The sequence below is a fragment of the Sus scrofa genome, chromosome 6 (genome assembly GCF_054392235.1).
Source record: "Sus scrofa isolate SSC_HxYL_T2T_F1_AM1 chromosome 6, Sscrofa_HxYL_maternal_Yorkshire_Landrace_v2.0, whole genome shotgun sequence".
In the NCBI taxonomy this organism is placed as follows: Eukaryota; Metazoa; Chordata; class Mammalia; order Artiodactyla; family Suidae; genus Sus; species Sus scrofa.
Genome location: NC_139388.1, coordinates 122,223,516 through 122,237,546, shown reverse-complemented (window position 1 = coordinate 122,237,546; position 14,031 = coordinate 122,223,516). Strand labels below are relative to the sequence as shown.

Here is a 14,031-nt window from a genome sequence, read left to right as displayed (position 1 = left end):
GAACTAAGAGATGGGCTCCCATGATTGTCCAAGACTAAGGTATGTGGCCAAAGCTAGGTCAATAAGGGACTTTGTTTATCACACCCACCGAAACTATATAGGGTAGGGTCAAGGCAGACCCTAATATTTTAGTCCACATCTTCATCTTTACCTAAAATTTTGGATCATGGATTTTGGATTTTCTGACAAATTACATGTTATGTTTAATGCTCAACACTCACATTGGGGTTTGGAGAAACATCCCGTGCACAAATATATTTGTCTTTATGCCACAAATAATATGAGTGTTCACAGAGAGAAGAAAAAATAAAGATTATAAACATTCTCATATCGGTTTCTTCTGCCAAATGAGTTTGGCTTAAGTTTTTGTAATATTTCAACTTATGCAGTCTTTGGATCTCAGAATTGCTGATAAAAGGCTATGAGTCTCTAACACACTTTATTGCATGTACACTATACCTTGTGTGCTAGGCATTGTACTAACTTGTAAAGTAAACTCTATGATAACAGAGATAGTATTGATTTTGTTTTATCTCCAAATCTTTAGACTTGGCACAGTTCCTGACATATTAAAAGTGCTCATTAAGTATATTTGTTGAATAGACTAGTGAAGATATCAGTGACTTTATGTACCTCACTTCACGGAATTCTAACAACTACCCCATGATAGATTATTTTTCCTCTTCATAACTTACTCACTGAGCCTCAGTTTTGCCATTCATAAAAGTAGAAATAGTGATACTTGGCAGAATGAGTGAGACTTGGAGAAATTAAATAGCAAAATCAATAAGGCAGATTGTAAGAAGATGATTTCACAATAATATCCAGGTCTGTCTGACTTAGTTGTTAAATAGTTACTTCATTCTACTGATGTCTACAAAGGAAGCTACCTGGTCAGTAGAAGAAATCTCTTGGGAACTGTAACTTTTTGCACTGTAACAATTATGTGTTTAGGGAGGAGTATTCTATTTGGAGGGTGATGGAATGAATATACATATCATCTAAGCTGCAAAATTCTAAATTATGTATTTTATAAAGTAACAAGATAGGAGAAATCTTCTTAATTAAGAACCCTACTTAAACTCTGATTACTGAATTACTGCTTTAATTATTTTGAAAAAGCGCATTCTACTTAAAATCTGTGGTGGATGTCACAGTTGTTCTCAATCTGGTTTGTCAAATACTTGATTAAACTCTACTTAAACACCAAGAGTCTAGAGCATTGACACATTAACCCAGGAACAGAAGCTTACATTCTTGATTTATTTTTACTTTTTTGCACTATAAAAAAAATCCTACAGCAGCTTAAATGTATAGTAAAAGTTCAAAGGACTCTAATGTTTAGTTTTAAGATAAAAAATGGAATAATTTGTTGGTGTGGTGGTAGATTTTACATGCATGTGTAAGGAAAGACACATTTACATTGTGCCAACAACTATCAAATCTTAAGTCCCCAATTAAAATGTGACTTTTTAAACTCCAGAAGCTCCCTGTGACTGTTTAGCCATCTGTTTAATGAAACAACCACCACTGATTTGGGCATAGATAATTATTACAATAAGAACAGTGCTGGAGAAAGATCAGCTCATCCCAGTGGAAGATGACAGCTAATTATGAAGAGATAATTAATGAAGCCTAGTTAGCATGATCTCACATCCAAGAAAGAACTAGATAACAAATCTCAATCTATGTATAGATCATGTAGAATCTATGATTATATACGTTTTTGAATCATTATTTTTAGATCTTCTAGGATATATATTATACAGATTTACTGAGCTCTATTCAACCAGAAGGATAAGTTTTGTTTTCCATAAATTATTGAATTTTTTGCATTTGATTTTTGGTTGAAATATTATCTCAAGTTATTACGATGGAAGCTTTTGTGTTTTATGGCCACTCTTACTTGTGTAAGAGGGACCCTTCAGCATTTATTCCTGGTGGAATCTGTGATTACAGCCCTTAACACACAGCTAGAAAGGCATTATATTGGTCACTTTAGAATGAGATCTCCACTCATAAGTGTAATAAAGGAAAGAAGAGTTCCCATGAAGACAGATTGGAGAACTCAGACCAAATAATAGTTTTAAGTGTCTCTGTGATCAAATAGTTTTTATAAGGAGCAAAATTGATTAATTTCCTTCTCACGCTCTTGGTCTATGTACTTTTGAGCTGTGAAGTAGATAATGGCCAAATTATGGAGGAAGAATAAGCAAAAGAGTTTCATATTTAGTATTTTATAACAAGGCATTGAGCAGCCCCATGTGTATTGAGGAGCATTGGCATTTATTACTGGCTTATCAGTATTAGAATCAAGGGGATTTTTACCAGGATTGCTTCACAGGAGAGAAGGAACTTCTCTGCCTGGCTTCTCATTCTCATTTGGAGCATGAAACTAAGCTTTATTATGTTTCATGTACAATAATTTCTTGGCACTTTTGGTTGTATAACTTTGAATTTAGATTGTATCGGTTTAGAACATGTGATGGAATTTAGATAAGTTCTGTTTTATCATGCTATTAAAGAAGGAAGGTTTTAAGAATTAGTAGGAAAATAGACTAGGAGGATTTTGATCACTTTAAGAGAAGGGTTTTAGGGAGATCCCAATACATTCTTTGCTTAAATTCAAGATGTAAATGGACCCCTCTGGAGGAATGTGTAGCATTTAAAAACTCTAGCCAATTTTTAAAAATAAGTAAAAAACAAAAACAAAAAACTGTAACTTTATTTCAACTCACCGAGGCCTTGGTTGTGAAATGAGAATAAACTTTACTGAGAGTTTTTATTCCCAGTTTATCATCAGACTTAAATATGAATTCAGGTGTTTCCAACATCATAGCTTTGTGATTGTGGACAAGTTATACAGGACTTAATTTGATTTTCTTTAAAATATAACTGATGTAAGTACTTTTCTCAAGTTTTGTTTGGAAGATAATTAATCTAAGACTTTTGTATTCATGTCTATACATCTAAGCATTCTAATGAATTAGGTATCATTAATATTTACCTTAAAATTAGCTTAGGATGAACAATACTGGTTTCCCCTTGAAGGTATATATTTCATTATGTATTAAAGATAATCATAAATGCTTTGAAAAACACATATATATTGATTTAACTATAATATAGATTTTATTCATTCATTCTGCCCTATGAACTCGAATCAGATATTTTGACTGTAATACAGACACATAAAGGGCTATCTTTGGTCTGCTTATTTTTCAGTTGAACCAGCAGTTTGTATGTAAGAATTTTTTTCCTAAAATATTTTATATTATTAATAATAAATTATCTGAAAGTACTAAGTATGCAACATAATTAGGAGAGTGGAAGAAGTGAGAATTGGAAGCCATGAAACCTGGCTTCTCTGTCTAGCTCAGTTTGTCCTTAGGCAAAAAAGTTTCTTCAAACTCATAGAGAAGAATTTTGTACTGAATGATTTCTATGGCCATTTACAGTTATCAGATTATGATTCTACAATAAACTCAGACCAACTCTTCTTTCAAAATTATGCTGTTTTAACTTCTGGTCATATCTAAGCATATGTCTTTGAATCTACTCATTTTCCCCACTTAAAAGGAAAGAGTACATGATGGCTTTATCTTGAAGTTAATTTTTTCCCAAAATCTTGAAATAATTAGGTTATCCAATGACCTTAAAAAATATTTTAGCTCCACTCAACCAAGATATTATTCAAGTTTCTGAGACTACCAATTCAACTTATCTGGGAAAGGCACAAATCTTTCATTTTCTCCAAAAAGGAAAATCTATACATTATTAGGCACAAGCATATACTGTTCTAGTAAAGTCATTTCCCATTTTGTTTTTAAATATTAAAGAGTTTGAAAGGAAATGCTACCAACCTATTTTTATTTTATTTTATTTTTTCAATTATTTCCCCAATACAATTTTTTTTTCCTACTGTACAGAATGGTGACTCAGTTCAACCTATTTTAGTTAAAGAGATATTTTACCTGGTGTTCTCTTTTGTTCAGTAAACTTTTAGGCATTTAAGGAATGTATGTGTTTATTACTACAATTTAATCAGATTAATAAAGTTCCATAGCATTATATATTCCTAATTCTGATTAGAGATACCAGATAGAGAGAAAAATCAAAGGGAATGAAGAACAGAAATAGGTCTCTGGATTTCATGTGTCTATCAATAACTAGATCAAGAAAATGGAGGCTGCTGATATTTTACTTGGCTTCTGTTAATTCAGTCCCTAGAACCAGATGGAGTGTCTAATGATGTAATTTATAAAGATGTGAACTCTCACTTCTATGTGGATAATGCTAGCTACCATCAAATAGATGATTTTTATTTTTTCACAATGAGTGTTCTTATTCCCATTTTTCCTCTAACACTTTTATTCCAAACATAATTCAACTGAGAAAGACAACATTGTACTTCCAATTCCCATGGGGGTTGGATTATAAATTTGAGCCATGCTATGACCATCTTTTAATGAAACACTGGTTTTTGTAGCTTACTGTATTTCAGTTCTGAGCTAGACTATCTTATCCATACTCAGTCAGATACAGAATTAAATGAAGCAACCTGAGTTTTGAAATTATATATATATATATATATCTTTATATAATGGTTTTGTTTTTGTTTTTTTTTTTTAATGTTCACCCCATTCAACCCACCTCTTTCCCAGCACACTGTTCTGGCTTTGTAATTTCCTTCTTAAAATCTTTCCGGCTATCTCAGAAGCCTCTTTCTTTTCTTTGACCAAAAGTAGCATTCTAAACATCCCAATGCTTTACGGTCAAAGTGTCCATCACCTCAAAGGGTTAGCAGGTGGAGACTGTACCCTATACCTTTACTACCTTTTTGCCTCCAGAGGCTGCTTTGGAAGTGGAAGCATGGGAGCATAGGCTGCAGAAGTTGCTTCCTAGTTAAATAAAGTCAAAGCCTGGTCTCTTTCTGCACTAAACAAATTCCACTGAGGAGCTTATATTAAAACACTGTGGTCTGAATTTAGCTGTTTTAGAATATCGTTGGAGCTGGAAATGCTGTGGTTCAGTTTGCTAAAACACATCATACATCCCAGGGTTAGCAAAATGACTCAAGTCCAATAAAAACATACTCACGTTCGTTTAAAAAATAATTAAAAGATCTCTATTCATTTGGAGGCCTCTAATAAACATGTACGGCATCCATACACATTTTGGACTGAGGCTTTGAAAACTCTAAGATGGCATGCCATTATATGTGCTAGATTCCTAAAAGGCCTTTATTATGTAATTTCATATGTTGTTATCTGGTTTAATTTTTATGTTATTTCTTATCTATCATTTGCTTATCTTAATTAAAAAAGCTGTTCAGTATCATTAAGTACTTCATCTTCCAGTTTGATGATTTTGCATATAATTATGGGGAAAAATGGAAAACTTTTCTGATTATCACAAATGATATGGAAAATCACAAACAATTTGTAGTTAATTAGGAGCTGAGTTGGGGGGTTAATGAATTTCTATGTGGGCTACATAGAAGATGGATTTCCAACATGTACCTATTAGATTAACAATATTAACACATATTTTGTAAATAAAACAAAGCATGTAAGAACACACAGACATCTCACATCTAGAACACCGAATTTTTCTTATAGCAAAATTGTTCTAAGCCTGACTTTTTAGTTTGTTCTCAAGCAAAAGTAAGGTTTTAAAAAAAGATTTTACTCACATCAATTGTGTCACAACTTAGACTGTAAATATTCATAATACTTCATATTAATATTGCTAGACATAGTCTGAATGTCTGTCAGTTTTTCCAACTGTTTCAGCCCTGTCACTTGCTTTTGTTTTGTTTTGTTGTGCATTGTCATGTGTTCTAAGAGAATTAAAGGACTTGTTTTACTTACAAAACCCAGTCAGCAATTTTGCCACTGCCTCTTCAAACTCCAGCTTAATGGCCCAGACTAAACACTTGTGACAAAGGAACTACAGGAATGAACAAGGAATCTGTGTAGGAACTATAGCTTTAACCTCTAACTAGCTTTCATTATTCATCTTTGCAATTTCCATTTCCTCTTTCTATGGCAATCAGTTCAGTTGAAATTAAATGGATACTCTTGTACATCCTAGGAGATCTTCTGAGAATAGCATTGATCTGTTAATGATACTGTTAATAATCTTTCATGTTTTTTTCTCTCTCTTTTTTTTTTAGTCTCGACCTATTCCTTCCCACCTTACTTCAGCAGTTGCAGAGAGTATCTTGGCTTCCGCCTGTGAGAGTGAGAGTAGAAATGCCGCCAAGAGGATGCGTCTGGATAGACAGCAGGTACTGAGGCATCTTGGGGTCCCCAAGATCATAGCATGTACAGTTAAGTTAATCTCCTTTATGGAGAAGAGCAAATTCTCCAGAATGGATTTAAAGTCCACAAAGATATCATTTTTTTTTTTGTCTTTGTGATGTGAATTTAAACTTGAAAATGAATGGCCATGAGATCAGTGGGAATTCAATGACAAAAATTTTCTGAGATGAAAGATGTGCAATTGTAAAATTAATGAGTTATAATTCTGTATAGTACCCAATCTCAAGGCTCATGACTTATTTAAATAAGAGGCTCTAACTGATCATTTATAATAGTTTTGTAAATTTGCCTGAGCCTTATGATAGTGACCTGATTGTGGGTTTTTTTTTTTAAAGGAAAGTGAACCTCTCTCTGATTTCCTCTGGTCCACTGCTGAATGTCAATAGATTATGAAGGGAATGTGGAAAACTCAGCATAACTTTGAAAACCAGAAAGCTGTAAAATAGGGATATAAAACAGTGGGAATCTATGTCCTGGGCTTATTTTTTCATTAATAAATCAGTTACTATATAGCCATCAAGTACTATCTTTTTACACATCTTTTCTAAGGCCGTATATCCATGTCGTGTAGATGTATGTATTTTTTGGTGCATTGTTCACTGATGTTTCACCCAGTTGTTCTCATGGTTTATCTGCATCTATCTGTCTCCCCTTCTCATGTCTGGAATGTCTTCCTCTGTTTCCTTTTTCTCTTGAGCCCTCTCTCTTGATATCCATAATAAGGAACTAAAGTGTAACATCTAATTTTAAGTGCTGTACGTAGAGTATGCTGTATTCTGACTTTTAAGTTATTTTTACAACAAATGATATGGGTGCTTCATATTTCTCATTGAGTGAGGAGACTAAATTATCAGCCCAGTTTGGTTTTTCCTGTGAGCCAGTGCACTTCAAAGAAAATGGAATAAAAATTTTTTTCCACTCCAGGCTTAGCATATTTTAAAATGTTTTAGAATGGCTTTATTTTTAACAGTATGTGTTTATATTTAAAATAGCATGCACCAATAATTCTGAATAGTGCAAAAGTTGAAGTCTTTAGTTACATAAAAAGTATGATATTAGGCTCAGTTAACATAGATTTGAAATTGCTAATTTTTAATTTGTTAATCATTCTTTGCCAAACATATTTATTCACATATATATGTCCTCGGTTGAGAGTTTATCATTATTATATCTCTAAAATTTTTCTTGCTTAAATAAGTTATTGCCCAATGTACGATACCACCTAGCACAGTGATTAAGACTGCACATTCTGGCGTTAAATACAACTGATTTTGATTCTCAGCTCTACCCTTACTGTGACCTTTAGCAAACTATTCTAGTTCTCTGTGCCTCAGTTTGCTCATATGTAAAATAACAATAATAACTCTACTCATCTTACAGGGGATGTGTGAGACCCCTAAATGATAGATTTATGTTAGGTACTTAGCAATTTGCCTGACATGTGGTAAGCATAAAAAAATTCTAGAAAAGCCACTCTTATTAGTGCTCTAACTTTTCTGTCATTGCATTGGTATCAGTAAAACTATAAAGAAGCCTTAATTGTACTGTCTCAGATACAGGAGTTTTAAAGTCAGACTAAGTCCATTAGAGAAAAGATCAGTATTCTAGAAATGGAAATGGTAGAATTCTAGGGTTGAAACCAATGGTTCTTGACCCTACTCCACATATAAACTGTTTTATTTTTCCGTGTCCTCATGCATAGTGGTCATGTATTATTACAAGGCTCTGTCACTTGGGGATGGGGGATATCTAATATCATCCCACATTGGAATGTTCTTTCTAGGCCCTAAAATGCTTCACGGGGGTTAAGGACTTATAGGAGATATGGAAGAAATGATAGAAAACACATCTGTGATTTATTGGAAACCTGATAGGCACTTGGCAATTTTTTTTATAATGAAGTCTTCTCAACAACCTCATAAGGGCAGGTATCATTAGTCTCATTTATATATAAGGAAAACTGAGGCTCAGACAAGAGGGATGGTTTGTACAAGGTCTCTGGGCTTCACAGGCAAGTCAGGGTATATGTTTATATTACACGAGGCTGACACTGGTGATCCCGCCATGATCCTTTTCATGAATTATGTTCCCTGAGAGAAAATCCCTGTTCAGGAGGGACCTCCTTAAACAAATAATTGGCTCCTCTTCTCACAATGTTTTTGACAGTGCTGTTTTCTGTTGGAAGACTCTTCTGCTTGGTTCACAGAGATTCTTGCACTCTTCCACAACTAGCAAACCAGGTTTCCCCAGTAAGCAGCTCCTCCCAAGCAGGTCATTTTTATCTAGATTTGGGCTTAAAAAAGATTACAAACCCCCCAAAGTGCTTCCCTTCATCTGGGGAGTGGGTTGTGTACTGTGAACACCAGTGTAGTGTCTGTTTAGTATTTTTGAATATATCAAACCTAGACATTGAAAAATATCTAAACTGTTTCTTCTTACTATGAATTCTATAGATTTCACTTGGTGTATAGCACAAAGGCTTCTACCAAGTGATTTTGCACTTTTCACCAAAGCCTCGAGATGGGGTGGGGGGGAGTTCTCCTAATTGAATCTAAACACTCTTTGCCTAAGTGGAGAGAACCAGAGTTCTTCTGGGTGCTGGCAATGTCATCATCCTTTTCCTGGCATATTCTTAAGCCAGCTCATAATTCTGAGAATCTTCCAGTGACTCAAAAAGTTTTCATTGTGCCCCTGCTTTTGTGTGGGTGCATGAAAGTTCAAAAACTGGACAATGAAAATCTAGATTCTGTTCAGCCACACGTCTGGCTACTTGCTGCTCCTGGTTCGCTGCGTGGAGCATGGTAATTATATGTGTCCTTCAGAGTTTGTGAAACTTGATGAATTAATTGGGTTTTATAAAGGTCTTTGAGCTATGAACATGAAAGGTATTATGGATGTGTTAAATACTCTATTTCGTATATCCACCTGCACCAGGATCCAGATGAGGCAGCCTCAGCCCTGAAGCAAGCCAGTGGCAAGGGCAGGAGTCTACTGCCTCATCAGGAATCAGAGGGCACAGAGCTGAGTTCAATCCCCAATGCATTTTAGAATATATTCAGCATTTCTTTTCTTTTAACATGAGAATCTGGAATTTTTATACTACCTCAGAGATTCTTTCTCACTTTGGCAATTCAAAGAGATGGGCAAAGTCAGACTTCACATTCATAATTCTGTGATACAGTTCATATTCAAAGATTGTCTTTTTCTCCATCTTCATTATTTAGATATTATTTCATTACTATTTCCTTAAAAACAAATAAATCTCATTATTTTGAGTTACTATTCATCTCACCAGAGACAGAGGCAGAAAGTGAAAGAGATTAGACTAGCACTTGCTGGTGATTTATCTTCCACAGGTAAGTATTTGTTGCTGTTTTTGAGGAAAGGCATGTATTGTATTCCTAGGATTTTTGAAGTTTCTGATTAATGTTAGGGTTCCTTTGGGTTCTTTTCTCTATTCAGTTCTTCAAGTTAAATTAGCTTGTAGTGTTATGGAAAGGGTCACATAAAACCAGTGGTCAAGGGCTTTCTCAGAAGATCCAGGACTCAGGAAGGACAATGCAGCATAAATGCGGGGTGACAGATTTTTTCAGTGATTGGGACAGATGGGAAATCCATGGTAGGCTGTGATATGACACCTTTGACTCCACTGAAAAGAGCACCATGGGGGTGGGGGGGAAAGTGGCATGTTAGTTGTTTGCAACATACTAAAAGGTGAGAAAACAGGAAGGAAAATACTGAAACCTGATGGATCTCTAAGTTAAAAAAGAAAATCACTGTGAGCAAACCAGCAGGAAACCTTTAGCCCAAGACCTAAAAGAATTTAGTAAGCCCATAGTTCCTGTTACTGTTTTCGATAGCACTAGTGAATTTGCTGCCACCTGTCTGTCTTCATGATTTTTTTTCCTTTGTTCTGTTAGGGTACTAATGAGTGTGCATATTTCTAAAAGAAACATAATCATAGGTGTAAAGGTTGAAAATATGGCTACATAAGCGTGGTGACAATTGTAATACAGAATTTGATTTTGTCATATATGTATTTGAAAATTATCTAAAATGTCACAGTCAAGACAGTTTTTGAGACAGGCAGCTCTTTTCTTTCAGATTTCCTCCTGTATTTGTATGTCCTTTTGGTGAAATTTATAATCTTTTTTGTTTTTATTTTTAGGGCTGCACCTGCAGCATATGGAAGTTCCCAGGCTAGGGGTCAAATCAGAGCTACAGCTGCTAGCCTACACCACAGCCACAGCAACGTGGGATCCGAGCCTTGTCTGTGACCTATACCACAGCTCACAGCAATGCTGGATCCTTAACCCACTGAGCAAGGCCAGGGATTGAACCTGCATCCTCATGGATCCTAGTTGGATTCGTTTCTGCCGCACCACAATAGGAACTCCAAACTTTCATAAATGTATAACTGAAAGACATAGTTTTCAATAGGATTTTACATTTAAAATGCAACATTGTGATAGTAACTGAGTTATGGCTCCAAACTCATTTCTGTGGCTTTAAGCCTGCATCCCTCTACCTCTTCTCTCAACTACCTTCAGCTTTTATTCTACATCTAGCTTCAGTCTAGAAAATTTTGGAGGGAAAGAAAAAAAAAAAAAAACTAGGCCTTTGAGTGTCCCAACGTGTTTCAGCATGGCCCTTTTATCCAAAAGAGAAATTATACTATGTAAGAGAAGCAAAGTAATACCTACAGTAGTTCCTGGAATGTATTATATATCTTCTATAATACATATACTTTTAAGCAATTGAGACAGAATATACTTCTTAAGTCATCTAACTGTAATGGGCCTTATTTTCCTCATTCATAATCATATTATAACAGCGGCAGCAGCAGAAATATTTATGGATGTAGCACTGTGTCATGGGGGTTGCAAGCCTATTTTCTTGTAACTGTCATGGCTTTTAATGAAGCAGAGAAACTGAGGCTTTGGGCTTTTAAGTCACAGCTGCTCAGGATGGAGCGCCACCTGGATCCAATCCTTGTACTTTTAAAAGACCATGCTTATAATAACATTTAAAAATAAAGTCTTTTCAGACAACAGGTTTATTTTTGATAATGTAGGAAGTATAGAAATGTATAAAGAAGAAATACAATGTACTAGTTGGTCTACCATTTGGTTTCAGAGTATAATTTTTTCTACTCCTTTTTCTATACAAAACTTGCTGCTTTAAAAAGAAAAATAAGGAGTTCCCATTGTGGCTCAGCAGTAATGAACCTGACTACTATCCATGAGGATGTGAGTTTGATCCCTGGCCCTTCTCAGTGGATTAAGCATCCAGCATTGCCGTGAGCTGTGGTGTTGGTTGCAGATGTGGCTCAGATCCTGTATTGCTGTGGCTGTGGCTGCAGCTCCAATTCCACCCCTAGCCTGGAAACTTCTATATGCCCCATATGCAACCACCCCCCCCCCCAAAGGAAACGGTATCATTTTGTATCCTTCCATTTAGCATAATGTTATGGATATTTACTGTATCCCTATGTATGCTTATAGATTATTTTTACAAAGCACTTAATATCCTGTCATGTAGTGTTTTCTAAAAATTAAGTGTTGATTTTATTTTTTTCTACCATAATTTGTCTGTAGAATGATACCTTGCCAGTTATTTCTTTAGGATAAATTATAAGAATTGGGTCAAAAACCAGTAAGGTTTTAAAAGCTCATTATACATATAAGGTCCATGCCCTTAATTTATACATTATTCCTAAAAAAAATAAGGAATTACTGTTTGTTTTATAAACATATGCCTATTAAAATATTGCTTTAACTTCCAGGAATTTTTGATTCTTAACCATTGGTTCCTAAACCTCTCGAAAATAGCATTTCTTTTTTATAATAAACACCTCAAAATGCCCCACTTTTAGGTCCCAAAATGCAATTTGTGGTTAATATAAATTATCTATGCTCACAATTTAAATATGTATGTATAATGCCTTGATTTTAATGTAAGTATTACTTTTTTATTTAACACATAATATAGAATCAAATAACATGTGCTTTGATGTGGAAATGTGGGGATTGCACATCACTAGAAGATAAAATGAAGTCACCAGCTGCTTATCCCTGTCCCTCAGATCAGTGAGGAAGCAACAGCTGTGACTGTCCTCTATACATTTGTATTGTGGTAGCTCACAGCATTTGGTGACACAAACCTTCCAAATGGTGAAAAACTGTAGGTAAAATTCCAAACAAAACATAGCACAATAGTGCCTTGATTTACATGGTAGTGTATTCCTGAGACAATTTGACATATATATATATATATGTTTTATTGAAATATAGTTGATTTACAATGTTGTGTTAGTTTCTGCTGTGCAGTAAAGTGATTCAGTTATACATATGCACATATCCATTCCCATATAGGTTATCACAGAATTTTGAGTAGATTTCCTTTTGCTGTATATTAGGTCCTGGTTGACCATCCATTCCATATACCATAGCATGCATATGTGAAGTTAAAAGCCTTTTCATAGAGAAAGACCTAGATGGATTCACTTGTGAAGTCTACCAGTCCTTTAAAACAGAAATACTGCTACTGAGCCAAACTTGGGTCTGCTCACCCACATTCAAAAAAGCCAATCTACTGACTATGGGTTATGGTGATGGAATTGCTAGCTTATATGTAGTTTTATGTTTAGTTTTTTGAAGAATCTCCATACTGTTTCCCATAGTGACTACACCAATTTACATTCCCACCAACAGTGTAGAAGGAGTTCCTTTTCCTCTACATCCTCAGTAACACTTGTTATTTTGTATCCCTTTTGATGATAGCCATTCTGACAGGTGAGGTGGTATCTCATTGTTGTTTTGATTTTCATTTCTCTGATAATTAGTGATGTTGAGCATCTTTTCATGTGCCTGTTGGCCATTTTCATGTCTTCTTTGGAAAAATATCTACTCAGGTCCTTGGCTTGTTTTTTTTAATCAGGTTGTTTGGGAATTTTGGATATTGAGTTGTATGAGCTATCTATATATTTTGGGTATTAACCCCTTATCAATCATATCATTCGCAAATATTTTCTCCCATGCCATAGGCTGTCTTTTCATTTTGTCAATGATTTCCATTGCTGTGTAAAACTTTTAAGTTTAATTAGGTCCCATTGTTTATTTCTATTTTAATATCTTTTGTCTTAGAAGACAGATCCAAAAAATACTGCTGTGATTTATATCAAAGAGTGTTATGCCTATGTTCTCTTTTAAGAGATTTATGGTTTTATTGACATATATTTTAAAGCATGCACAAAAACCCTGTGTTCATACCCAAAATGAAATTAAACTTTAAGCTCAGGTTTTTACCTTAAAACTATCCAGGGGGACTTTTTAAAATTCACAGGGAAACAGGGATAATTCTTAGTTGATTGAGACCACCTGAAACATGACACAGCTTCCGTTTAAGCTGATCCCCCACCCACTTCATGCCTGCGTGTCCTGCTATATATTTTCTAAATGTCCCCTAGGAGTGGTAATACTCTCTTTAAAAAGTACTGCTATGGACAGACTAGTCTAGTATTTAAATGTAGGAATGAGAATCATAGGTTCTGACATCTATTGCTTGATAGTGAACTTGTAACTCAGTTACTCCCACTTTGAAGAGACTGGCTTTGGGGTTCAAAGCCCACAGTATTCCTTAGACTTTATATTCATTATGTCAAATGAATTCTCCCACCATTCTTCTTTCTACTTTCTGTTTACAT

At 34.8% G+C, this 14,031-nt stretch overlaps 1 protein-coding gene across 15 annotated transcripts in view; it reads left to right on the top strand.

The window, feature by feature from the left end:
* Positions 1 to 14,031, top strand: part of NOL4 (nucleolar protein 4) — a 701,612-nt gene that overhangs the window by 591,237 nt on the left and 96,344 nt on the right. For all 15 annotated transcript variants that reach the window (XM_084964462.1, XM_021096222.2, XM_021096221.2 and 12 more), the window contains one exon: positions 6,179 to 6,292. In XM_084964462.1, the coding sequence (XP_084820588.1) occupies positions 6,179 to 6,292 (114 nt within the window). The remainder of the gene's footprint in view (positions 1 to 6,178; positions 6,293 to 14,031) is intronic.